We start from the raw sequence: 26,582 nt of genomic DNA, 5'->3' as shown, positions 1-26,582 counted from the left end.
GTAGTGATTTTTGGAAAATATTCAGTTAAAGAAAAAACTGCATGATATATGTCGTCAGGACCAAGTGCATTGTTAACCAAGCTAATTAAGGAGTTTTTTTTAACTCGAACATAGTAAATGGTTGATTATAGAGTACTGAATAATTTGTAGTAAAATTTATTTTGTATTTCTCAGCTATTGCTTTAGTAGTCTCAGAGGAAAATCTCGGTCCTTTAAGGTTGTCATGGACATTCTCTCAGATGCCAGAGAAGCTGTACTTGCTACTTTGGAGTCTAAAATGCTGATGGAACTGATATTTGGGTGACACTCAAGTCAAGTGTACCCAATTTCGGCATAGTCCGGACAGTATGTGACAGCCAAATCCTCTGCTTACACCATCACAATGGTGGGACTGTTAGTAATCCTCGGTATAACTCCCATGCACAAGCACACCGTGGGTGACCACCCATACCACACGGAGGAATTCCCCCCTCTGTGTTACCAGGCAATTCTAGGTGGTAGATGACTCTCATCAAACGGTGCAATACTACCACTATTTATTGGAGGTTTGAAGTGGCAGAAACCATGTTTAGTCTCCAGAGCTAAGTTCTGGTCAACCCATCCCTATCTCTTCCATCATGCAGTATGACTGATGACTTTTGAGGTTATAATGGACATCATGACCAGATTCAATCTTCCTTACATTTGGAGGGCACAGCTCTAAATGTGTTTGCAGGCCGGCCGCTAGTTAGTACACTGGACTGAATCTATTGGTAACTCTCTAGGAGGCTTCCGGATCAGCTAGTACATAATATTGCTACATCTACTCTGCCAGATAGTGACTGGAGGGAGCCTGAGTAGTGTGTATGTGGGAGGGGCATTGTCAAGGCCATGTTATGTGAAGGATCTTGGTATATTCTTACCATGTGTATGCCATATCCAAAAATTTCATTAAACACAAAGCATCCCCCCCCCTCACCTTTTCTTACTATTGAATACACCATGAATTGTTAAACATGAAATTGTTGAATAGAGTAAACTTATTTGCAAAAAGATCTAAACCTTCCATTTCATCAACCGGTGAAATACCACCACTTTGCTTATTGGAGGCTTGAAGTGGTGAAACCCATGTTTAGTCTCTAGAGCAAAGTTTCCGGCACCCCCTCCCCCCCCATACTTCTCCTTCAACCCATGCACGGTACTAAGTACTATAGGTTTTGATACCTTTCGTGTTTGGGGTTTTCATAAAAAAAAAAAAAAAAAATTTCACAAATATACGTGGTCTCAGTTCTAATCTCAATGATGCCAAACCCTTTGTACCTTTTCTCACAGAATCTGAGTTATCGGTTTTGTCTCAAGTTAGATTTGAACAAACCTGAGGTATTCCAAATGCGATGCCTGCAGCAGATCTTGGGCATCTCTCTTCGCAACCGCATCACTAATGATACCATCCGCGCCAGATGCCAACAGCAACCAACCATTGCCGACCAAATCCAGAAGCGAAGGCTTAGATGGTTTGGCCACGTATGAAGAATGGGCACGAACAGAATACCATCCACACTCCTTTGGAGACAACGACCCACCCAATGGAGCATCCAACGGACCGCGCCTAGGAAAACGTGGGCCAAGCAAGTGGAAAATGACTTGTGGAAGAGCTGACGTCTCGACCTTAACCAGGCCAGGACTGACGCCATGGATTGTAAGGTATGGATGAACATCACAGAGCAAGTCCGAAACCCTGCGGCACCTACAGCAGCATACTGGTTGCGTGGCCAACCGCCTCCCCCAGCTGCCAGCTAAGGACCAAAGAAAGAAGAAGAGTTATCGGTTAATTCAACTACTGCTCATCCCAGTTGCCAAAATTATTCACCGTTCCAATATTCCCTGTCAGAGACTTGGTAATTTGGAATCTTCTCTTTTCGATCTTCTCTGACTTAAAATCTCTCTACCTCATTCTGTCAAATTCATCTGTTGTCTCTACCGTTCTCCCAACTCCACTAATCATTTGGAGCTCATTGACTTCCTCTCTTTTTTGAAACTTGACTTTCTCGACTTTCAACTTTCCTAACAGTGAGGTAATTTTCCTTGGTGAATGTTAACAACTCCAGCTGGTCAAGATGCTGAGGCTTTTGCAATTACTAATCACCTCGCACAGATTGTTCATTTACCACCAGAATACCGGACAATCCTAACCATACACAGCCAACACGCCTGTTCTTTTTCTCAAAATCAACCCTTCTAAGTACATTAAAGTGAGTGGTCCTCTAGGCACCTCAGATCACAACTTGGTGATTGTCTCTTCTCTTCTCCAATGGAGCCTTTATCTCATGATTATTTCCAACCTCATGTTGTTACAAAAATGCAAAATGGGATGGCCTGTGAGATTTCTTTTCTTCTTTTCCTTGGTCGGATTACTGTTTCAAAACTTCTGATGTCAGCGTTTGCTCAGATCGTGCCAGCGAAATTATTCTTGTAGGAATGGAATCCTTTATTCCACACTACACTTTGCCGACTAGGCTAGCTGGGTGGGTAAAGTGCCTGCCTGGCAACCCAAAGGTTGCGGGTTCGAAACGTGCTTCGGGCTTGGATCAGAGTAGAAAATGCAAAAACCTTGGGAGGTGCAATATGGCCACAGAAGCAGATGCGGCAACAACTAATAAAAAAAAAAAAAAAAAACACTCTGCTTTAAAATCTTCCCTTTATGTAAACCTTAGTTTCCCAATAAATGTGCTAAGGCTGCTCAAGAGAAGAATGTTGCATATCGTAATTGGCTTGTTACCAACTCTTCAGTTTCATTTTCTGTCTACATCAAAGCTCGCAAGAATTGTAAAACAGTTATTAATCAGTCCAAACTAGATTTTGAACAGGGTAAGAGTAGAAAACTTGCTTCTTGCCCTAATGGTAATGGACTCTTGCCAAAGCTATCGGCTGCATCTTTTGCCCATCTCTTCTCCCACCTCTGTCGAAACCAGATGGTTCTGTTGTCACTTCAGCCAAGAATAAGGCTGACCTGCTAGCATCCCATTTTTTTTCCAACTCGCGTATTAATGACCTTGGTAAAACACTTCCCACCATTCCCAAAATACTCCATTCAATGCCTCCTGTGGTCTTCCTTCAAAAGGTTGTCAGAAGGATTTTGACGAATCTTGATGCTAAGAAAGCTGCATTTCACGATGGTATTTCTCCACTTGTTCTCAAAACCTGTGCTCCTGAACTTAGTCATGTTCTCTGCTGCCTTTTTTAATTTTCTTATTCCAAAGGTGTTTTTCCTCCTGCTTGGAAATTTGCTTATATCCAGCCAGTTCCTAAAAAGGGTGGCAAATATCTCCCATCCAATTATCATACCATTGCAATTACTTCTACTCTTTCTAAAGTAATGGAGAAATCAATTAACTGACAATTCTTAAACTACTTAGAAACCTTACATCTGATGTTACCCATTATGGACAAATTCCATTGAATAGCTCGGTGAAACACAAGCAGGTGCTCTTGATATCTTAAAGGCTTTTGATCATGTTTGGCATAAAGATCTTCTAAACAAGCTTCCATCTTATGGTTTGCCAACCGTTTTTTGTAAGTGGTTATCCAGTTTTCTCTCTGATCACTCTCTGAGGGTGATGGTAGTTGGTTCTCTGTCCTGTAACTTCTCTACTAATGCTGGTGTCCCCCAAGGTTCAGTTCTTTCCCCCACTCTTTTCCTCTTATATATTAATGACCTTCTTCCATTGAGTGGAAATCTTATCCATAGTTTTACTGATGATAGCACATTGCCTTCTACTTTTCAATTCGAGAAACCTTGCCCTGCTCAATCAGCTTTAACTTCTCGAATATCCGCTACCAATTCCTTAAATGCCGACCTCCAAGTAATTCTCAAGTGGGGCAAAGACAACTTAGTTGATTTCAATCCTTCTAAAACTCAGTCTTGCCTTATTTCTTGCATAAAGGATTCATCTGCTCCTATGCTAATCTTTGGTGACACTCGAATTTCTAGGCAAGATGATATCTCTTTTGGGGATTACCCTGACTTCTAATCTCTCTTGGCACAAGCACATTACAAATATTGCTTCCTCTAAGCAAACCCATTGCCATAATTATGAGAGCATCCTTGGACTCAGGGGAGGTTCCCACGGACTGGAGATGTGCAAATGTATCCCCAATTCACAAAGGGGGATCGAAGGGTGACACGAGTAATTACAGACCAGTTAGTTTAACTTCGGTTCCGGGTAAAATAATGGAGTCGCTGGTTAAAGATGCATTGCAGGATCATCTAGACAAGACTGCAGCAATAATTCAGACAGAGCATGGGTTTGTTAAGGGAAAGTCTTGTCTGACAAATTTGATAGGATATTATGATGTAGTTACAAAGGAACTGGATGCAAAAAATAATTTTGATATCAGATATTTGGATTTCAGGAAAGCTTTTGACACTGTTGCGCATGGAAGACTATTGTACAAATTGGAGCAGAATGGTATTAAGGGTAAGTTGCTACAATGGATAAAAGGATGGTTAAGTGGGAAAAGACAGAGGATGGTAATCAATGGGTGCTGCTCTTCGTGGACTAATGTTATTAGTGGTGTCCCACAGGGTTCGGTGTTAGGTCCACTGTTGTTTTGTATATTTATCAATGAGATTGATGAAGGTATATCAGGCTTAATGTCGAAGTTTGCAGATGATACAAAGGTTGGCAGGGTTGTTAATGGCAGTGTGCTACTGCAACAGGATCTAGATAATTTGGGCAGATGGGCTAAGAAGTGGCAACTGAAGTTTAACCTTGACAAATGCAAAGTACTGCATATGGGTAGAAGTAACCCCAGAGAAACGTACCAACTGTGTGGTACTACACTTAAGGTGGTAGAAAATGAAAAAGACCTGGGAGTAATTGTGCAATCAGATGTGAAGTTTTCTGAGCAATGCAGAAAGGCTTCCAGGACAGGTCATGGGGTCTTGTTAATGATATATAGGAATTTTGCTAGCAGGGAGAAGGAGGTGATTGTCCCTCTGTACAAGGCAATGGTCAGGCCACGCCTTGAGTACTGCGTACAGGTCTGGAGGCCTCATTTTAGGAAATATGTAGATTTACTTGAGCGTGTACAGAGAAGGGCAACAAGATTGGTGAGGGGAATGAAGGGATCCTCTTACCAAGAGAGAGGCTTAAGTTCTGCAAATTGCAGTGGCTGGAGACTAGGTACCTGCGCGGTGATCTGATTGAGGTATACAAGGCCTTGAATGGGTTGAGCATGCTGAATTCTGCTGGGTTCCTTCCACTTGTGCAGATTACGAATCTAGGGGGCATAAATTCGAACTAAACGGGCATAAATTCAAATTAAGAAAAGACAGACGTAGAATAGATGTGCGGAAATTTGCCTTTAGCCAGCGGGTGGTTAATTGCTGGAACAAACTTCCATCTGTCGTTGTGGAAGTTGATAGGTTGAATAAATTTAAGGAGGAACTGGACAGGCATTTGGAGGGAATGGTGTGATTTTTTTGCTGATGCTGCATAAGCTCATACACTTGCTTTCTTGCATCACATGCCACTACTACTACTACATCTGAAAAAGAAAGAGAAAACCAAGAAAACTTGGTTTTCTCTTTCTCTCATGGCGTTACTTTTACCCCAAACAGCTGTTCACTCTGCACAAATCGCAACCCACCCTAGCATTGAATATTGTTCCAACATCTGGGGCGTAGTCCCCAAATCTCTCAGGCTTCTAGATTCCATTCAGAAGAGGGCAGTTAGGTTAATTAATGACTCATCTCTAACAGAGTCTTTCCACTCGCTGTTTCATAGACGTACTGTTTCTGCTGCATTCCTTTTCTTCAGATACTTCCATGGGCACTATTCTTCTGAATTGGCTTCTACAATTCCTGCTCTTCCTCTTTCAAAACAGTCCAAACACGTGCCGACACCAGCCAACATCCATTTACTGTCCAACTTCAAACGTACAGAACAAACTTTTCTTCTTCCTGGTTCATTCATTCAACTACCATTTTCTGGAACAGCCTGCCTTCATATGTATTTCCTGAAAATTACAGTCTACAGAAGTTCAAATGTAATGTCAACAAATATTATCTTTCGTATTTTCAACCTCCAACTTAGTACCATAGGTTCTAATACCTCTTGTGCTTGGGGTTTTCATTAAAAAAAAAATAAAAAAATAAATATTTGGAAAGGCTTTATCATAGGAACTCATTGCAAATATTTGGGAGATGATATATCCTGGCCATTCCAACTGAAGATAGGGAGAGAGAGGCTGGTGGTAATTTGCCACTGAGTTTTTTAATTACCTTTCAGATCAGTCTGGTATCGGTATCTTTGGTGATAGTGGATGCAAACTCGATTCAAGCATCTTTTCTTGCTTGTCTAGTATTTGTTGCGTTATGTGCTCAGTTACATGATCAATGTAATGTGCGTTGTAAGTCTCTTGTAGTTGATAAGATTATTAGTTGTGCAACATTTTCCGAACAACTTCCACACTTTATTTTTTTCCTTTTGTGCACTGCCGCACTCTGTATTCCACCAGTAATTTTTATATTTTTGTTTTCCTAAATGTGATTGCAATATAGTAACTTTGGGGTTGCAGCTAGTATTTGTTGGCTCATGTTCTCAGTTGCTTCAATATGCTAAGGTTCAATAACTTTGGTATCAAGTACAACATGGGTGGCATATTTATTCCAGTCTGCTTTGGAAATTTTTCTGTTTTGTTTGACTTTCAGTTTCTGAAGTGGTTGTTTTTGGATTTGGTAGATGATTGGGAAGTTGTCACTGCCATAGAAGTCATCACTCACTGACCAGTTAATTGTAGGAAATAAAACTTGTGAACATATGGGTAGATTGATAGCAGAAGTGGATCCTGTAGGAAAGTGATAATATGTATGGAGACTTGTTAACTATAGTAAAGTTGCTTATCAGTTATTGCCTCAAGTAATTTTCCTCGCTTGTCCATTTGATGTGATCGCCCAAAGTAGGTGGTGTGCAGCGAAGTTGCTTAGTTAAGAGAATGGAAAATTACTATATGTGTTATCTAAGTCTGTTTCAGTGTATAAATGATTTTGTAGGAGGTATACAAGACAAGAGTGAATTGAGATGGTGTGAGCAATATGAACCGGAACAGCCTTTAAATGAGTACATAGCAGTATGCATTTGGATGGAATTCTTGATTCCACCAAACAAATGTTGTCATTTTACACACTCTTATTCTACTGGCATTTTGCTTTCTACTTGGACATTTGCTCATATCCAGCCATTTCCTAAACTTCCTAAAAAGGGTGACAAATCCCTCACATCCAGTTATCATCCCACTGCACTTACTTCTGCTCTTTCTAAAGTAATGGAGAAATTGATTAAATGCCAACTCCTAAACTACCTTGAAACTTTCAACATGATCAGCGATTGCCAACATGGCTTCCATCAGTGTCGATCCACTAGTGATATTTTTGCTTATGTTACACATCTATGGACAAATTCAGTGGAAAAGTTTGGTGGAACTCAAGCAGTTGCTCTTGACATTTCAAAGGCTTTTGATCATATTTGGCATAAAGGTGTTTTAAATAAGTTCCATCTTATAGATTGCTGACTGTTTTGTGTAATTAGGTATCCAGTCTTTGCTATGACCACTCAAGTATGGGTTATGGTAGATTGCTGTCTTCTAACCTCTCCACTAATGTTAGCATTCCCTAAACTTCAGTTCTTTCTCTCATGCTTTTCCTCTGGTATATTAATGACATTCTTACATCTTATCCTGCACCAGTTTTTACTTCTTGAATATTCACTACCAATTCCTTAAATATTGAGCTACAGGTAATTATCCAATGGGGTAAAGATAACTTAGTTAATTTAATTTGTTGTAAAACTCAGTCCTGTCTCATATCTTGCAGAAAGGGCTTTCTGTTCCTGTGCTTCTCGTTGATGATATTCAGATTTCTAGACAAGATCACAAATCTCTTTTAGGGTTTGGTTTTATTATGGTGCAAAAACTTTTATTAGTGGTTACCATAAATTCTAATCTCTCTTAGCATAAGCAATAGAGATTAGAAGTCTGGGTTTTCTATTTTTCTCTCTGTATTACTTTTCTTCTAAACAGCTACTCACTCTGTACAAATCTGAACTCTCTCATGAATTGAACTAATACTGTTCCCCATCTGGGGCAGTGCCCGTAGGTAACCTCTCTCAGGCTTCTTCATTCCATTCAAGAGAGGGAAATTAGGTTAATTAATGATCCATCTCTTTTAAAGTCTCTCCCCTCTCTATCTCTCATAGATGTTCTGTTTCTGCTGCATGCCTTTTCTACTGATTTTTCCATGGGCACAATTCTTTTCAATTGGCTTCTATAATTTTCCCTATTTATTATACAACAGTCTGAACATATGCTGCAACCATCAACTTCCTTTTACTGTAGAACTTCAGACTCACAAGACCAACTTTTTTCTTCCTCATTTATCCCTTCAACTTCTGTTTTTCAGAATAACCTTCCTTCACATCTATTTCCTGAAAATTACAATCTATAGAAATTCAAGTCTAATGTGAACAAATATTTTCTCAACCTTCAAACCCAAGCATGGTAGAAAGTATTATAGGTTCTAATACCTTTTGTGTTTGGCGGTTTCATTTAAAAAAAAAACAAAAAAAAAACGGGATTACAGAGATATATTCAGTTGGGATGAGCAGGAAGATTTTGTCTTTTAAGTGCATATATATATACATAAAAGTGTTTGCCTCTTGAGAAATGGCAGTGGTTCATTTGCCTTCTCTACAAACTTTGCACTGGTGAAGTTCTAAAAAGCTCTAATGGCTGTTTGAATTGCACTATGTTGGACAGCACTGAGATGTAATATGCAGTTCCTGGCTGAAGACAACACTGGGGAACTATAATCTAGCTGTGATTGGAGTAATGCTCTATATAAATGTAATAGAGATTCCCTGTCTATAGCTCAAGATGTATCTGATATGGATTGAAGAAAGTTTAGTGCTTGCAGGCAATTAGTGTGAAGCTTTGCCTGAAATTTAAGCTGATGCTACATAAGCATACGAGCTTATGTAGCATCAGCCAAAAAAAAAAAAAAAAAAAAATCACACATCCATTCCATCTAAAAGTTTGTCCTGTTCTTCCTTCAATTTATTTAAGATATCAATTTCCACGACAGATGGAAATTTGTTCCAACAATCAACTACCTTCTGGCTAAATGCAAATTTCTGCACTTCTATTCTACAACTGTCTTTCCTCAATTTGAATTTCTGTCACCTCAGATTTGTAATCTGAGGTGACAGAAATTCAAATTGAGGAAAGACAAGCGGAAGAATCCCATCAGAATTGAGCCTGCTCAACCCATTCAAGGCTTTATACACATCAATCAGTTCACCTTGCAGGTGATTAGCCTCCAGACGATGCAATTTGCAGAACCTAAGGCGTTCTTGGTATGAGGACCTATTCGTTCTCCCCACCAACCTTGTTGCCCTTCTCTGAATTCATTCAAGCAACTCTACATCCTTCCTATAATGAGGTCTCTAGGCCTGTACTCAAAACTGAAGGTGTCACCTCACCATTGCTTTATACAAAGGGATAATCACCTCATTTTTTCTAGTAGTAAAATTTGTGTATATCTTGAAAATACCCAATGACCTGCTCTGACAGCCTGTCTGCACTACTCAGAAAAATTAATATCTGACTGCACAATTACTCCCAGTTCTTTTTCATTTTCTACCACCCTAAGTGTAGTACCACACAGTTGATACGATTCTTTGGGGTTAACTACCCATATGCAGTACTTTGCATTTGTCAAATTTAGTTGCCACTTCTCAGCCCAACTTTTCTAGATCCCGTTGCAGTAGCACACTGCCTTTACTGTCATTAACAACCCTGCCAACCTTTGTATCATCTGCATACTTGGACATTAAGCCTAATATACCTTCATCAATATCATTGATAAATATACAAAACAAGTGTAAGCTCAACACCAAAATCTTGGGGGACTCCACTAATAACACATTAGTCCACAAAGAGCAGCATCCATTGATTACCACTCTCCTTCTTCTCTCACTCAACCACTCTTTTATTCATCGAAGCAACTTGTCCTTAATACCATACTGCTCCAATTTGTACAGTAGTCTTCGATGTGTAACAGAATCAAAAGATTCCCTGAAATCCAAGTATATGATATCAAAATTATTTTTTGCATCCAGTTCCTTTTTAATAACATCATAGTATCCGATCAAATTTGTCAGACAAGACTTTCCCTTAACAGACTCATGCTGTGTCTGAATTTATCCTGCAATGCTTCTTCAACCAGTGACTCCATTATTTTCCCCGGAACAGAAGTTAAACTAACAGGTCTGTAATTACTCGTGTCACCCTTTGATTTCGCTTTGTGAATTGGAGATACATTTGCACATCTCCAGTCCATGGTGACTTAACCTGAGTCCAAGGATGCTCTCATAATTATGGATAAGGGTTTCCTTACTTTCTTTGCCACCTTTAATATAATTGGATAGTCCCATCCACCCCACACAATGTTCTTATGTTTAACTTCAACAATTTCTCCCCAACTTTGCTCTCGTTTATTACAAAATCATTAAGTTCCCTGTTACAGTTTAACAAGTGTTTGTCCTCCACTTCCCTAATGAATTCCTCATGTGTGAATGTAGATGCTAAATACTCATTCAGTTTGTCAACTGTCTGAGGAGGATCATCAACAGTCGAACCATCAATGTGAAGTTGACCAATCTGATTCATCCCTGTGATTCTAGAGTTTATATAAGTAAAGAAGTGCTTGCTGTTTTTCTCAGCATCCTTTGCCAAAAAAGATTTCTCATAATTTGCCTTTGCTTGCATAGCCTCCTGTGACTTGATTACAGACTAGCTTATATCTACCCTAGGCTTCTCTTCCCTGATAATTTATATGCATCCCATGCATTTTTTTTTTCTCTGCCACAAGTTTCATTAGTTGGTTGAAAAACCTCCATTTAGCCTAAACCCGAGCAGTATTTCTTAATTGGTTGAAAAGCCTAGTAGCTTCAACAAGTACAGGTCAATGTTGAAAAAAAGCCATGCTTAGGGTTGAATTTAAAAGTGTCTGCAATTCTGCTCAGACACGATAGGAGGGAGTATAATGAGAGCCTTGTCGATCAATTTGACCCTGGAGAGATTGTGCAAGACTCAAGGGGTAGAATTTTTCTCAGTGTGCTGTTTTTTTTGGTGCAAGGGGTTACTATGGCCAAATTGCACCTGTTCCTGTGGAGAGACACTGTACAGATTATTAAAAGAGCATAAATATATCAATCTGTTTTAGATAGTGGAAAAACTCAGGTAAATTGGAGTTGTCCCCAATAATAGGTCTAATTTGAAGAGACTCGTTTAAATTAGATAGGGATCGGAATGATGTGGTTCTGGCATATTGATTGTGAGTGCACTCTATAAGAATATGCTTTACGGTTAGTGGCGAATCACAGTGGTGGATTATTTCCTTGTAATAAATATAGATGTGTAAGGTGGGTATGACCTATATGTGCTCTGGCAAGCACAACCTCTTCGTGTCTGTTTGAGTGTAAGCTAGATTTCCATAGCTGTGGATTCAGTTTTATATTTCTAACTTGTTATTTAACTGTTTATGCCAAATTTCTCTCCATTTTTCATTGCAAATTTGGCATATGATTGGTTTATAGTCTGTGTAAGGAATATGGATATGATCATCGTCAGTGGGATTTCTTTCTGCTTTATCTGCACTCTCATTTCCTGGTATTCCAGTGTGCCCTGGAATCCAACAAAACGTGACAGTCTGCCTATTGTTATGAAATTCAGATATCTGAGTTCTTATTTGAGTTAGTTAGTTAGTTATTTGGTTTTTAGGAGCATTAGCAACTAAGGCCATATTGCTCCGGGAAATGCAGTGGTCATTCTCTGACCTTTCCTCATCCTCCGTATTTGGTGGTGACGGGCTCGAACCCCGGTCTAATCAAGAAGTGTGTGCTACGCACTGCTGCTCCTTCCCACCTGGCAACGGAGGCGCCTTTCTTATTTGATTTATAAATGGATGCAGAGAGCGAGAATTGCCTTGGAGGGCTGTCACTGCACTCAAAGAGTCTGTATAGATTATACTGATTGCCATAGAGTTCTGCAGTGAAAATGCTGCATTCTTGTGGTAATGAAACAGAGACTGTTGATGTTGGTAACACCACAGCAGCTCCCACAGAAGTGTTAATGCAGCTTCTCTCTGACTATGTTAAGGTAAGGCATCATAAGCATTTAGAATTTTGTTCTTTTTACTCAATTTAAATCTCAATGTTTCTGCAACATTTCTATTCTAAGAAAAGAAAAACCACAGTTCAGTCCTCAATGGATGTCAGTTGCAGACTAAACCCAAGTCCATTCACAGAAAGTAGATAGTGGATACAATTTCACATATGCACTGTGAGATCATGTGATCCCTTGTAGTAAAATTTTGCAACAGAGAATTAGATTGCACCTTTCCCGAACAATGTAGCCTGATAACAAAAGAATGATTTTTCTTGATTGTTCACTTGCTTTTGTTTACAGACACTATCCTACTTTTCCCGAAGGCTATAGACACGTGGCAGGGGTTAGAAGTTAAAAGGTAATCTTTTATGCGATAAGGAACGAGATAGATCATAAATGTTATTTGGAGTGGTCAAGGCTGTAAATAATTAACACATTTCTCCTAATTGAAACAAAAAACAATAACAATAAATGGTGGTATCATCATATAAAGCAGCAGAATTCGTATATATATCATTTACTGTGTGTGTGTGTGTGTGTGTGTGTGTGTGTGTGTGTGTGTGTGTGTGTGTGTACGAGGGGTTTCTGAAAAATAAGGTAACACATATTCTCTCTCTTAATAATGGTGAAATGAAATGAAATGAAATGCAATGGACAGATAGACCTGTTAATAATGTTCAAGGAGACCACCAGTGCAGTGTTGCCTACCGTGCGAGTGTGGTCTAAAATAGGTGTTTGTAAAGTTATTCGCTTTTTGCAAGCAAAAGGCTCTTCATCAAGTGACATTCACAGTGAACTGGTTGCTGTGTATAGCAAAAAGGTGATGACAAAGAAGCAGGTGTGTTTTTGATGTAATGAATTTGAAGCAGGCTGTGTTGACATTGAAGATCGACATTTGCAATACAGAAGACAACACTTTGCACATCACTGTTGAAATCAGCCGAGTGAAACTGCGTGAAATTGCACAAATAGTGAATGTGAGTAAGTTGACTGTTCAAAATGTCCTTGGATTTCGAAAGGTGTGTTGCCGCTGGGCGCCCCGACAATTGTCAGAGAACAAAGCAAAACACATGGGGATGTGTCTGGAGAACCTGTTGTGATATAGCAACAAAGGAGAGGATTTTCTCGCTTGCATAGTCACAGCAGATGAAACGTGGGTTCATCGCTTTACCCTGGAGAGCAAACAAGACTCCATGACCTGTAAATATGCGCAAAAAATTCAAAACTGTTCCCAGTGTCCTAAAAGTCATGGCCATGGTGTTCTGTTGATGGATTTCTTGCGAAGGGAGGAACAATCAATGCACAGCTTTACTCTGCAATGTTGGCCAAACTGAAAGCTTGGCCAACGTTGCAGAGTAAAGCTTTACTCTTTGCAGAGTAAAGCTTTACTCTGCAACGTTGGCCAACATTTGATGCAAATGACCAAGACTCCTGACGAGTAGCATAATTTTGTTGCACGACAACGCAACTCCACACATACTGCCCACACCACTCGTGAGTGGTTGCGCCATAATCATTTGGGAAACTCTGTCACATCTCCCCTGCAGCCCAGACTTCCATTTGTTCGGCCCTCTGAAAAACACCTTTCAGGAAAGCATTTCACAACGGATGAGGAAGTTCATCAGGCGGTGCAATGTTGGTTACTGCATGTGGGCACGGACTTCTTCAGTACAGTTATTAATAAACTGATCCATCGTTGGGACAAGTACATCAATAAAACTGGAGTCATTGTGCATGTTCACTTATTTCTTGGTCCGTAATTTAAACTTCGTATAATTAAACATCATCAAGAGAAAAAAAATGCGTTACCTTACTTTTCGGAAACCTGTCAATCGCACGCACAGGATTTAGAGCTGTTGTTGTTGTTGTTAAATTTGTTGGTGCATCAGCAACTTAGACTATAATGCACTGATTACTGTCTAACATCTTCTTCGTTTGTCTTATGAGTGATATGACTCATATATTGTGATATTTTTTTATCAATTTTAGAAAGAGAAAAAAATGTCATCCATATCCTCACGATCTCTTAGAACACACTGTAATGATAACTGGCTGAAGTTATGAAAATGAGAGAAGAAAGCAGTTTTCCGTTCTTTCAGATATAACGGGCATTCCAGGATAATATGTTTTACTGTTAATGAGCATAAGCAGTTACTGCATTGTGGAGGATCATTGTTTGTTAGTAGGTAGCTATGAGTGAGGAATGTATGACCAATGCGTAATCTGGCCAGGATGGTTTCTTCCTTTCTGTTTCATCTCAGACTGGATTGCCATTGCTTGGGTTCTCTCTTGATTTCAAGAAGTTTATTATTTGCTTGATCTTGCCACATGCGTGTCCACTCTTGTTTATACATCTGTTTGATAATGGATTTATGGTCAATATAAGGAGTCCTGAAATTAGATGGTATCACATTTGTAGCACATTTAGCAGCTAAATCTGCCTGCTCGTTTCCTGGTATTCCAACGTGTCCAGGGATCCAACAAAATATTACTTGCTGTCCATGTCCATGAAGTTCTAGTACCAGCGGATGACTAGGGAAGAATTTACACTGTAGAGCATTAACAGCACTTAACGAGTCCGTATATATGATGGATTTGGTATACGAGTCTTCTTTGATATTCTCTAGGGCTAGAACAATACTGTATAATTCTGAGGTATAAGTACTGCATTCAGACGGAAGCTGTCTGGAGATGGTGACATTTGGTAATACTACAGCGGTACCAACTTTACTACCAATTTTGGATCCATCTGTATATATTTGAATGGAAGTGCTAAACTCAGAGGAGTGGGTAATATGAATTTGCCTAATGTTGGAATCTGGAAGGTTATTCTTTCCCCATTGCTGAAAGTGTCTATCAATATGTATTGGGGGCATTTGCCATGGCTGGGTTTCCATGCTAGTATTCTGAAGTATGTTAGTGAAATTCAGATCCCAGCTTGTAATAAGAGTTTGAAGCCTAATTCCAGGGTTTATTGAGCCGGGGTTTACTTTCATAAAGTTTACTCCATTTGGGCATAAAGAGATATTGCCATATGGGATGATGTGGAAGACTGCTCATTTTGGCTGCGTAATTTAGTAACAGAACTTGTCGTCGAAGATGTAGCGGTGGCTCATAGGCTTCGGTATATAGACTTAAGATTGGTGAAGTACGAAAAGCCCCCAGTGCAACTCGTAGGGCACTATGATGTACGGGATCGAGCCATTTAAGTGCACTCGATCTGGCCGAGTCATATGCAGGAGACCCATAGTCTAACCTGGATCTAATCAGCGATCGATATAGCTGTAGCAACACGTAGCGATCTGCGCCCCATTACATGGAAGAAATTACTCTCAGAAGATTTAGTTTTCTAAGACAACTTGTACGGATATGTTTTATATGCTCCAGGAAGTTTAATTTTTTTTATCAAAAATTACAAAAGGAATCTAATACTAGGCTGGAAAATAATATGATGAGAATCTAACTGTAGGTCTGGATCAGGATGTAAAGAACGCTTGCGACAGAAGTGTGCGGCAGTTGTTTTTGGTTTAGAAAGTCGATATCCGTTATTTTTGGCCCAAGAGACTATTTTGTTAATGGTACCTTGTAGTTGTCTTTCAATTAGTCACATATTTTGAGAGTGACATGAGATGGCAAGATCGTCAGCATATAGGTATGCGTCAACTGTATTAGGTATACACTTGGTTATGGCTTCAATCCTAATGGCAAACAGCGTGACGCTCAACACTGAAGCTTGGGGAACTCCCTCTTCATGAACATATGCTCGAGACAATGATGAATGGGATTGGACTTGAAATGATCTATTGCCTAGAAAGTTTTTAATGATTATCGGCAGATGACCCCGAAGTCCACATTTATGTAAATCCTGAAGAATCCCATATCGCCAAGTTGTATCGAAGGCTTTCTCTATGTCAATGCATATCATGACTAGGTGCTCGTTTCTGAGGAAAGCGTTCCGGATATTTGTTTCTGCTTTGATAAGGAGATGAAGTGTAGATTTTCTTCTCTGGAAGCCATGCTGGTTTGGACTTAGAATGTTCTCTGTTTCTAGAAACCATGTCAATCTAGCGTTAACTATTTTTTCTAATGTTTTTCCCAGACAACTGGTTAGAGAAATAGGGCGGTAGTTTCTGGGATCTGTGTGGTCTTTTCCTGGTTTCGGGAAAGCTAGCACATAAGAATGGCACCAGCTAGCAGGGTAATATTCCTCTAGAAAAATTCTGTTATACATTTGTAATAGGGCAGTTAATGAATCCTCACTTAAATGACAGATCATGGTGTAAAAAATTCCATCGGGGCCTGGAGCACTATTCTTTAATCTAGAAAGTGCACTGCGCAATTCAATCATGGTCAGAGGTAGGTTATACGAATATGGGATGGCAGTATTAAATTTTAGTTTGTATTTTTCTGTCTGGGATTTTACCAATTTAAATGCTGGTTCATATGTGGCAACAGCTGAAAGTGTTTCAAATGAAGTACCTAAGATATTGGCAATCTCTAGAGGTTCAGAAATTTCCTTCCCTCTTACAAGTAGAATAGGAGAAGTTGTTTGTGAGTATTTGCCATTAATTCGTTTGAATTTTTTCCCATATTTTAGAAGTATCTGTGGAAGTTATGGTGGAAGCGAAACGTGCCCACGCTTCTTTTTTACTTCTCTTTTACTCTCTCGTCTATGACGAGCTTTAGCTCTGGCTCTCTTAAACTGTAGGAGGTTGGATGTGGTTGGATATGGTTGGATATTTTCGAAACAGATTCCAGTACTTATTCCTTTCTTTTTTAGCATTGTTACATCTTTCATTCCACCACATTTTTGGATGAATATTTTGGAATAGCAGCCTCCGATGCTTTCATTATTTTTCATGTAGTATACCTGACTGCAGAATCAATTGTGAGGGTTATTATGACGGAAGTATCTATTAGAGCTATTTCCTGGTATTTTGTCCAGTTAGCCTTTTCAAATTTCTCTCTGGGGAGGAGAACTTGAGCTGAAAGTACAGATGATAGGAAAGTGATCGCTACCACAAGGGTTATCAGTAACAGTCCAGTCTATGATAGGAAATATTGCTGGGGAGCATATTGAAAGATCAATAGCTGAACTTGAACCAGATGGAGAGTGTATGTATGTATGTGTGATCATCAGTGTTTAGAATACTTAGATTATGTTTATCTAAAAATTTTTCTTTTATCTGTCCTCTAGAGTCAAGATGTTGGGAACCCCACAGGGGGTGATGACCATTTCAGTCACCCATAATACAAAAGGGAACAGGTATTTGCTTTACTATATCATCTAAATCATCAAGGCTGTATGCATGGTTTGGCGATAGATACAACGAAACTAATGTTACTGTTATACCAATGGTGACACAAACTGCAACCGCCTCTAAAGATGTTTGCATGGGGATAGGTCTACAGCAGGGGTGGGCAACAGCCGGCCCGCGACGATGTTGAATCCAACCCCCTCGGTAAATGCATAAATATAGAAAATCCATACCTGACTACACTCGCCGTAAACGTTCGGTTTAATTCGGTTCAATCGGGAATCGCGGCCAGTACAACAGTAACCAGTGATTCTACGCAGCGTCAAAGAGTTATTTCCTAATTATTATTGTAGCATCGATCGAACGAAGTTCCTTTGGGTTTGACTTCTTATTGAAAAAAATAATATTGGTGCGAGATATTTTATGCCTTTTCTAATTATTAGAATTTTAAATTTAATATAATTTATAGCCCATAAAATGAGCCAATTAAAAAAAAAAGAAAAATTGATGCCGAATGCCGCATTTTCAATGATAATTGGACATTCAGATATTTTTTTTAAAAATACATTAATAATTTGGTAATTCAAGTAATATAACATTTTTTAGGTTCTGATTTTTTTTTTATTAAATCGTTCAATATATTCCGGCCCACATCATGATGCGAAAATTTCATTCGGCCCGCTGACGAAAAAAGTTGCCCACCCCTGGTCTACAGGGAACTACAGAGTTCACTATGACTGCTACTCCTCCATGAGCTGAATTAAAGGAACTTCTATCTTTTCTTTATATAGTATAATGCTTAATTGTCATAGATACGGTATTCGTGAGATTGGTTTCTTGAATGCATACTGCAACAGGCTTATATTTACTTAATAGATCGTAAAAGTCATCTGCGTTAGCACGGAGCCCACGGCAATTCCACTGAATAACTGTACTCATTGTTTGGTCTTAACCGGTGTCTGCTAACATCCGTGAAGTAGTCTGCTTACGCCTGTCTATTTTTCCCTTTTCCTTCTTTGAGAAAACTGGTCTGCCTGTGTCGATGTCATCTTCTGGATGAATTTCAAGAATTGTATCGTCTTCGCCTGCTTTTTCATCGATGTCCATGGTATCAGATCTGAGTTTGTATTTATCACTTCTTTCAGAGCTCTTGATTTGTTCTTTCTGTTGCTGTTTGGGATTCTTATCTGGAGGTACTGTTACTGGTGTATTTACTTCTTGAGTTACATATCTGGAGGGAGAGTGTTCCTTTGATGAAGAAAGTACTGATTTAGCCCAACCAGATATAGAGATATTTGGAGGGAATGAGCAGTCAGTTTGAGATGATACTGAACGTAGTCGTTGAGTAATTGACGCATACGTAGATGATTTAACAGGAGTTGTAAATTGTTTTTTTGCCTCTTGATATGACACCTTATGCTCTATTTTATATTTCTGAATATTCTTCTCTCGTTTCCATTGATCGCAGTCCTTAGAGAAGGCAGAATGATTTCCATGGCAATTAGGACAGTTTTGAGTTTCCTTGTTACAGTCGGTATGTGTGTGTGTGTTCTTTAGAACCACAAGCAGCAGGATTCAGAGCCTTAGATATATATATATGTAATTTAACAATAATTCTTCAGATAGGTTTAACTTGGCAAAAAGAACAAAAGAATATATAGAAATTATCAGATATTACAATGCTTTATCACTAATAGCCTGGTACTGAATTCCTTCATGCAGCTGTGAAGGAATTAGGAGACAGTAAATTAAAAATAAAGATGAGGTTTATAGTGGATATCAGACCTCACCTACCTACAAATATTCTTTTAACAGCTATCACTCTAAATAAATATTCTTAAATATATTAAATATTTAAATTTAATACATTTAAATATTCTTATAATAGCTATAACTCAATTATTACTCTTACAATGTTTTATTAATAACAGCTTGGTACTCAATTCCTTCACGCAACTATGAACAAATTAGAAGACAGTGAGTTAAAGATAAGGTTTGTAGTGGGCTAGATCCACACCTACCTACATATATTCATTTAACAGTTATCACTCCTTGTGGCTTAAGTTCAAAACAGCTTTATACTTCAGACACTTCAAGATCCTATTCAGTGATCACACCACAAAAACAATTCAGTGTCTTGTCAGAGGGGGGCTGTGTTATTGGGGTTCCCCCAAAAGGAGTGGCTCAAAGAAGCTGTTCTGCATGATTGTCACTTTTGGTTACAATTAAAATAATACCAGAATGTAGCTGTTTGCCTGATTTTAGAGAACTTGGACAACCCTTCAAATGCTCCTGAGTAAAGAAGGGCGATATCTTCCCATTGTATTTTTCTCTAGAGGAATGAATTACTAGGAAGAATGGTATAGGTCCTAATATTTTTCCATTCTGATCCTCTTTACTGCGGTGGTATGGTTACTGTGGACATTATCTGGCAGGGACCATGTTAGCGTCCCAGAAAAAGAGTTTAATTTACCAAAAATCATAGAGATTTTTGTTTTGTTTCAGTACCCAGTCTTCCTAACCCACCACAGTCTGAAAGAATGCCCACTACCAAGTAAGCTAAAAATGCATTCGGGACTCGGACACCAGGGCTACCCAGACACCATACACACCTCTGCCAGCCTGAATCCTGGCCCTCAGACCATGATAATAGGGGCATGGCATCAGCACAATTGAACCATGCAGGCAAGTCTTCTAGCATACTGATCCTGGGTGATCCATCCCGGGACCTCTGATCTTATGGAAGTAGAGGCCAAATTAGTGTGTTGAAGCTGGGCCCTTACCAACAGAATCTCCTTTTCTTAATTTCCATGGGTCACAGCAGAGAACAAGTACAAAGCTGGTAGTCTTGAACCTATGCTGTGAGCATTAGATCCCAGTGATTCTTATCTGGAGGAACTGCAGTTTGCACATGTTGAGGGGATATATTAAAAGAAATATTATATAGGAATTTCTTTTACAGTAATGCTGATGTATTAAAAAATTTTGTATGCTTGCATACCGTGTACAGTTCTTTACATGGAATATAAATTTTAATTAGAACTTACATGAGGAGTAAATGAAGGCAGAGGATTTAGAGCCATTGCAGCAGCAGCAGCAGCTACTAAATTTGGATTGGATGTGACAAGTTCTGGATGTTCATCTAACCATTTCTTGAAGTCATGATGCATCATAGATGCTTGTTCTAATAGCGATCCACTATTTGACCGAAGATCATCCAGCTTTGTACCTAAGAAAAGAAAAAAATTAACTGGAACAGAAAATATTCTGATTTAATAATAATGGCAAATGATGCAAGAAGGTAAGCTTATACAGCATCAGCAAAAAAAAAAAAAAAAAACCCTATACGGTTTACACATCCATACCTCCAAGAATTTGTCTACTTCTTCCTTGAATTTATTCAACCCATCCACTTCCACAACTACAGATGGAAGCCTGTTCCACCAATCAACCATCACATGGTTGAAAGAAAACTTCTGCACATCTATCCTGCAACCATCCTTCCTCAACTTGAATTTATGCCCATCATATGCATAGACTCAGCAAGTGGCGGAATGCTATTAACATTCACCTTACTAAATGTTAATAGATGGATTTAGTAAACTCAATGTTAAAAGCTGAATGTAAGCCAACACCTCAATCAGATCTCCCCTCAAGTACTAGTCTCGAGATGCTGCAATTTGCAGAACCGAAGCCTTTCTAGGTAAGAGCACCCTTTTGCTCCTTTCACCAGCTGGTTGCCCTTATCTGCACCTGTTCCAATAGATCAACATCCTGAAGTGAGGACTCCAGACCTGTACACAGTACAAAAGATTCAGCCTAACCATGGTCTTGTAAAAAAGGGATAATCACCTCCTTATCCCTGCTAGCAAAGTTTCTGTATATCACTGACAAAACCCCATGAGCTGTCCTGGCAGCATGTCTGCACTGCTGTTCAGAGAATTTGATGTCTGACTGCACAGTTACCCCAGTTCTTTTTCATTCTCTATTATCCTGTTTACATCAAAAGAAATTATATAGATGCAAAATATACAAAATTATAGAGATACAAATATACAAAAATGAAATATACAAATATACAAAAATGAAATATACAGATATACAAAAATGAAATATACAGATATACAAAAGAAATAATTACATATTCAAAGAAAAAAAAAGGAGAAATTAGCCATTAAAAGTTAATAAATGTCCAATCAGTTTGACATGAACAGATCCTCAGGCTTCCTTGCACCATGAAGCTAATAATAATAATAATAATAAATTTTGTTATTGTCCATGAGATGTCAAAAAAAAAAAAAAAAAAAAATTCCTGAGTTACCCTGAGAGAGAGAGAAAGTGAGCAAGAGTTGGTAGAAGTAGAAGGAAATCACCAAGAAAGAGAAGAATGATTATATCCAGCTCAGGACGCTAGGCGTGTCAAGCCCATATTGTTTTGTGGTGCAAAAGCTGCTTTGGCTATATTGCACCTGTTCAAGTTTTGTTATTTTCACTTATGTTGGAATATTAGATGCGATTGGTAAGGAGGTTTATTAGACTGAGGTATGTAAAGAGTTCCTTTATGTCTGAGCTTTCTCCCACAATGAGTTCAAGGCTTAATGGTTTATTTGCATGCGATTTGAAAGTTTATTGGTAGGAAATTTGGTAACGTGGACATTCTATGATGATGTGCTTCACTGTTAGTATGATTAGACACTGAGGCACTGTGGAGGATCATCTTTCATTAGGGGATAAAGAGTATGTTAAATGTGTATGTCCAATACGAAGCAGGGCAAGGATAATCTCTGTCTGTTTTCCCAAAAACTTAATTTCCAGGATTTTAGCTGTGGTTTGATTTGGCAGTTTGTTTTCTTGGGATTTTCTGGTCTGTGTCCATATATTTTCAGAGGCTTTTCGAATGACATTTTTAAAGTCATTGTGTGGAATTTTATGCAGGTGAGAATTTTCATTTGATAGATATTTGGCAGCTTGTTCAGCACGTTCATTGGCCAGTATTCCAGAATATCCAGGAATCCAAGTGACTCTGACTCTTTTTGGTTTTTTCTCCTAAGATGGGATAGGTAGGAAAGAATTTTTCTTATATACAGATGACATGGTTGATTTTGTAGCTGTAAAGCATATACTGCACTTAATGAGTCTGTAAAAATTGTACTTTTTATGAGAGAAAAATTATACTTTTTATGTAATCTAGCACGAGACTTACTGCAAACAGTTCAGCACTATAGATACTACATTCTATTGGATGTGACTGAGAAATTATGCTATTTGGTAGGACCCCAGCAGCACTGATGTGTGTATCCATTTTGGAGCCATCAGTGTACAAATGTGAGTAATCAGAGAATTGCATTACATAAGAGGAATGTAGCTGTTTCACATATTGATTTGGGATGTTATTTTGTTTCCATTTTGTGAGGTCCGTGTCACAGTCAGCTGAAATTATTTCTCCCGGGGTTAGATATGTTGGGGCATCTTGGTAGATTTTATCCATATTTAAGTTCCATTGGGAAAGTATTTCTTTTAGTTGTATGCCAGCAGGTTTGCATATGCTAGGTTTGTTCTCACGAAGTTTCCCATTTTGGAGTATACAGATATTGTCAAGTTGGATGTCTGGGAAGGCTTTGAATTTTTGCAGCATAGCTCAGAAGAAGTTGTCTACGAAGGATGAGTGGGAATTCATAAATCTCTGTGTATAGACTGTACACAGGTGAGGTACAAAATGGTCTTGAAACAACACACACAATGCACTGTGATGGATAGGATTTAACTAATTTAGGACACTTTTCCTCGCTGAGGAGTAGATGGGAGAACCATATCATCTAATCTAGATCTTATCATTGCTCGATAAATCTGCATCTGCAAAAGTGAATAACGATCAGATCCCCATGTCATGGCATATATAACTCGTAGAATGTTTAATTTATTTTCACACACTCTACATAGATATTTTATATGATCTAGGAAATCAGCCCTAGGTGGCAAATATATCGAACAGACAGTTAATAAAAACCCATAACACGAACTGCTACAGCTTCTAAGTGAGTGGAAAGCAGTATATGTTGGAAAGGGGACTGTTTGCCGACAGGGATAGCAACAGCTCCATCCTTATGTAAGATCTAATATTATGAAATGATGGTTTTTCATCTGCCTTCAAATATCTTTCCTGCAAGCAAATGCAAACTGGTTCATACTTTGGAAAGTTGTGTAAGTATTGATGTTGTAAGTATTTCACCGGAATCCACGGCACTTCCATTACAAGAATTTAGCCATTATTTTGTCTTGTTGGGTCCATCAGGTGAGTTCTGAGGTGCTGTGGGCTTACTTTTGTTAGTCTTGGATTTATCTTTTTTGGGGAAGTATGGACGCTGTCCTGTGTCCATTTCTTCCTCTGCAAAGATTTCGAAGCCTGTTTCGTCAAGTACCTTCTTCTCGATGCCCATTTTTTCTTGAGTGCTAGGATCAGTTTTCTTATTCTTTTCTTTGGCGATTTCTTTTGTTACTGCTAGAGCATTAGGAGGTATGGTTATAGGAGTGGCAGCTGACTGATCCTTCTGTGTGGGTTTTATTGAACTCAGCAGGGTAGTGTGCAATGGGAATGAATGATCGTTTGGTGATATGAGTTCGGTCTGAGTTCTGATGGAACACCTCCCTGCTACCTTATGAGCGTAGGTTGGTTTATTTGTATTCATAGATTTCACCATTTTTCTTGCCTCCTGATATATGTTCAGCTCTGTCTTGAGTCTTTGAATTTATTTTTCCTCCTGCCACCCTTGACATGCTTGCGAGTAAGCAGGGGATTTATTCTCCTAGGCAGTTAATGCAGGTGGGTTTTGTAGCTGAACATGATGAAGTTTCGTGGTCCTTTGAAGCACATTGAGCGCATGGAAGGACTCCACGACAGGCCATTTGTGAGTGTCCATATTTCTGGCACCTAAAGCACCTTAGAGGATTTGGCACATATGGACTCACTTGACAGTTAATGCAGCCAGCTTTGATTTCATTAGGAGACAATGGTGAGCTGAATGTTAGGATGATGTTTCTTGTTGGAACAAGTTTTCCATCCCTATGCATGAATAACTGCTTCAGAGCTGTCACTGCTTGGGGTTTAAATTCAGAACAGATGTCCTGTTCTGTCACATCCATGAGATCTCATTCAGCAATGATACCATGTGATGAGTTAAGGGTCTTATGAGGGCTAACAGTGATGGGCATTCCCCAGATAGATGTGGCTCAGAAAAGCTGTTCTGAATGTCTGTCACTTCTGGTCTATACAAGGATTTCTCCTGATCGAAGCTGTTTTACTGATTTAGGAGATCCTGCCAACCCTTCTGGATAAAGAAAGTCAACGTTTTTCCTATAGCTTTCTCAATTGTAAAGTGCAATATCAGATATTGGAGTGTTGGACCTGAAATGATTTCAGTTTTCTGTCTTTTTGCTGAAGTGACATCAGCAGGAAATAATTTTATCAGGATTCACATAATGGTTTTAGTACTTGTTCAGTGCCCGGGCTCCCCACCCACTATGGTGCCAAAAGGGATGCCCGCTGCCCTGCAAGCAATAAATGTGCTCGGGAGTGGGAAGCCAGGGCTACCTAGACAACATACCCACACTGCGGCCACCCTGATTCCTGTCCTTTGGACCATGAGGGTAGGGGCTTGCCATTGATACAGTTGACCCTTGCAGGCGAACCCACTAGCTGATTGATCCAAGCCAGGCCATCCAGGACCTTTTTGAAACAGGGTCCAAAGTAATTTGTTGAAGCTGAGCCCCCCTCAACCACCAGGACCCCCCCCCCTCTGAGTTGCCACAGGTCACAGCGCATGGCAAACACGCCGAATTCCTATGATGATAGCCTGGAACCTAGGCTGTGGATGTTGGATCCCAGGGATGCTAATCTGTAGGACGAGCAGCATCACTGGGAGGTTCCCCCTCACCACATACAGGTGCCCACATTGAGGGGGACAGATGAAGGTATCTCTCCTATAGTCTCTTGATAACATAGTACTTTATTCTTTATTTTATACATTTGAATTTTTGTTTCTCCCTTTTTAATTATTTGCATTTTTTTGTGAGCTGCATAGTCTATATGGTTTGTTCCTTAGAACCATGAGCACATATTGTGACACTCCTATAGACCATGAGCAACCAAACTTCTGACACTTAAAGCATCTAAATGGATTCAGAATATAGGGTCTGATTTTACAGTTAGTTCAGTACGACAGATAAGGAAAATCTGGTATGCCAAAAGTTAGAATTATGCTATGTGTAAGGACAAGCACTCAATGTCTTTTAGCCATTATTCTTTTGTCCTGGATTACATTTTGGTCTTGGAGTTCATGATTAATTTCTTCTTCACCCAGGTATGCTAATCCCCTTTTTGGATATTACAATCAGGGCCATCACATGTGGATGTGCAGGTTGTGCACCGACCAAGCCTAACTGATTGCACATAATCAAGCATGTGCCATCCACAGTTTAATAGTTTATAAATTTTAAAATTAAAATAAATAGAAATCAAAAATTCACAACTCATATTGTATGCAGTGCATTTACATTTCACACGTTGGAAAAATAACAATAACTCATAATTCATTAGAAAAATATACATTATGTGCAAACTGCAAACATTTCATTTCTGTGTGTCTGCCATACTGCCTATCCATTCCCACAACCAGCACAAGACAACAAACGTAATATCCAGTGCTACAATATACACTATATGTGATATATATGAAAAAATAAATTATAATTACTGGATTTCTATTGGTCCTCTTTACATGGATGAACAGACAAAAATAATAATTGCCAGATTTCCTGATTTTGATGAAATTTGGGTCAGCTCAACAAATCCTTTTAAAAGGTTCAAAAGGTTCAAATTTAAAATCCTGGAAATCCATCCATTGTTCATAGAGTTATCACATATGGACTGAAAAAAAAATAATAATTGCCAGGTTTCTAATGGTCTGATTTCAATGAAACTTGGAATGGTTTAACAAATCCTTTCAAAAGGTGTAAATATAAAATTTCATAAATATCCATCCACTAGAAGCTAAGTGCACAGACATGTGCACTTGGCTTCTAGTGGATGGATTACATGGGCACGGATGGATATGGTGAGAC

General features: G+C 39.0%; 1 protein-coding gene across 1 annotated transcript in view; it reads right to left on the bottom strand.

Annotated features, from left to right (window-relative positions):
- The window catches only part of kis (chromodomain helicase DNA binding protein kismet), a 1,089,809-nt gene that overhangs the window by 70,472 nt on the left and 992,755 nt on the right, over positions 1–26,582 (bottom strand). The window contains 1 exon segment of the mRNA XM_090383876.1: positions 20,513–20,694. Within this exon segment, the coding sequence (XP_090240002.1) occupies positions 20,513–20,694 (182 nt within the window).

Source organism: Mastigoproctus giganteus, chromosome 10 (genome assembly GCF_048544385.1).
Source record: "Mastigoproctus giganteus isolate SK-2022 chromosome 10, ASM4854438v1, whole genome shotgun sequence".
Taxonomy (NCBI): domain Eukaryota; kingdom Metazoa; phylum Arthropoda; class Arachnida; order Uropygi; family Thelyphonidae; genus Mastigoproctus; species Mastigoproctus giganteus.
The sequence above is the reverse complement of the archived record's forward strand: the minus strand, read 5'-3'. Positions and strand labels throughout refer to the sequence as shown.